The sequence below is a fragment of the Trachymyrmex septentrionalis genome, unplaced genomic scaffold (assembly GCF_001594115.1).
Source record: "Trachymyrmex septentrionalis isolate Tsep2-gDNA-1 unplaced genomic scaffold, Tsep1.0 scaffold56, whole genome shotgun sequence".
NCBI classification, from domain to species: domain Eukaryota; kingdom Metazoa; phylum Arthropoda; class Insecta; order Hymenoptera; family Formicidae; genus Trachymyrmex; species Trachymyrmex septentrionalis.
The window spans coordinates 1,422,297-1,423,674 of record NW_017305735.1 but is presented as its reverse complement, the minus strand read 5'-3'; the positions used below and the strand labels follow the sequence as shown (position 1 = coordinate 1,423,674).

Sequence of the window (1,378 nt, the reverse complement as noted above, 5' to 3'; positions counted from 1 at the left end):
ATATTTTTTTTATATATATATATATATATATATATATATATATATATATACACATATATATATATAAGCCAAGAGGAACGTGAAATGCATATATGAGTCATATATATTCGTAAAATAAATCTTTTATTCTAGAGTTATAAAAAAGATCACTTATGTAATATGTTAAACAAAAATTGGAATATTTTCTTTTCTTACGCAAATATTGGTTAGTCGATCTAATCGCATTATTTCTCTCTTGGGAGCCTGTTCGATTTTGATTTCATAAATCTTTGGCTCCAGCAGTCGTCCCATAGGACCCATCCGACTCCAATCGCGATACTTTTCAAGTTTTCCATCTAATAATTCTTTATATTCTTGTCGCGAATCAGTACAAGTGCAATCTTTAACGACAATTGGTTTAATTGGAGGTTGAAAACATTTAGACGACACATCGTCAGGCCAGGTATAGTCTTTCTGATAGGTCGTAATGTACTGATTTATTTTTTTCATGATTTAATTTCTGAACTATGAAAATTCCTGTACTATGAAAGTTCCTAAATGATGAAAGCTTTACGAAGATTTATGAAGATTTTAAGCCATTGTTGTCATGTATTTTTGACGATCTTTTGACACTATCAATGTCAAATATTGATATTAAATGTACATACATAAACAATTTTTAATTTTCATTTACCTGCCAATTTTATAATAACATTTTGAAGCAATAGTTTATTGTTCTATTATAATGTTCATATCTGTTTCCAAATTTTTATACACGACTAATTTTACTAGCATATTTGCGTTTTACGATTACATTTTTTTACTTCAAATTTTTATATTAATTTTCCAATAAAATTTTTGACGGTTTAATTTTGATATAGAGTGACAACTGACATATAGATAGTCGACTTGCTGAGAAAACGCTCCTCAAATTTTTTTCATTTCTAATTTATAATAATTTACAGAAATATGCAATCTCTTTAGAGCATGTATACCATGAAATTATTCAGAATAGATTTTGATTGAAATTATTTTAAATTATTTTAAATATCGATTTTCCTAGAAAATTATTTTAAAAAACTAAGGAATAATAAAGAATAATTAAATAATTCCAATTGAAATTAATTCTACAATACGTGTCTTACCTTATTCTATAAGTAGACTTCTATATGACTATAAACCTCTATAAGTAGATTGCCAATTTCGCCTCCATGTTTGAAGATAACGCTGGATACTGGACAGTACCATATTTGTGTTCAATCACTCTCATATATATAAATTACACGGATAATCACTGCTCGCGCAATGCTGATTCACTTTTTGAATTTTGTATTTTGTATTTTTCTTAATGGTGCATTTCTTAATGCTGCATTGTGCTATGTTTGTGCCAATTTGTACC

The 1,378-nt window shown here is 27.3% G+C and overlaps 1 protein-coding gene across 4 annotated transcripts in view; it reads right to left on the bottom strand.

Annotated features, from left to right (window-relative positions):
• Positions 1 to 856, bottom strand: part of LOC108752131 — a 2,251-nt gene extending 1,395 nt beyond the window's left edge. For 2 of the 4 annotated variants that reach the window (XM_018492771.1, XM_018492774.1), the window contains exons 1-2: positions 674 to 856; positions 196 to 611 (exon numbers count right to left, since the gene is read on the bottom strand). In XM_018492771.1, coding sequence (XP_018348273.1) covers positions 196 to 489 — 294 coding nt within the window. In that variant the 5' untranslated portion in view covers positions 490 to 611; positions 674 to 856. The remainder of the gene's footprint in view (positions 1 to 195; positions 612 to 673) is intronic. The other 2 variants (XM_018492773.1, XM_018492772.1) reach the window with 2 other exon arrangements.
• Between the last annotated feature and the right edge of the window lie 522 nt (positions 857 to 1,378).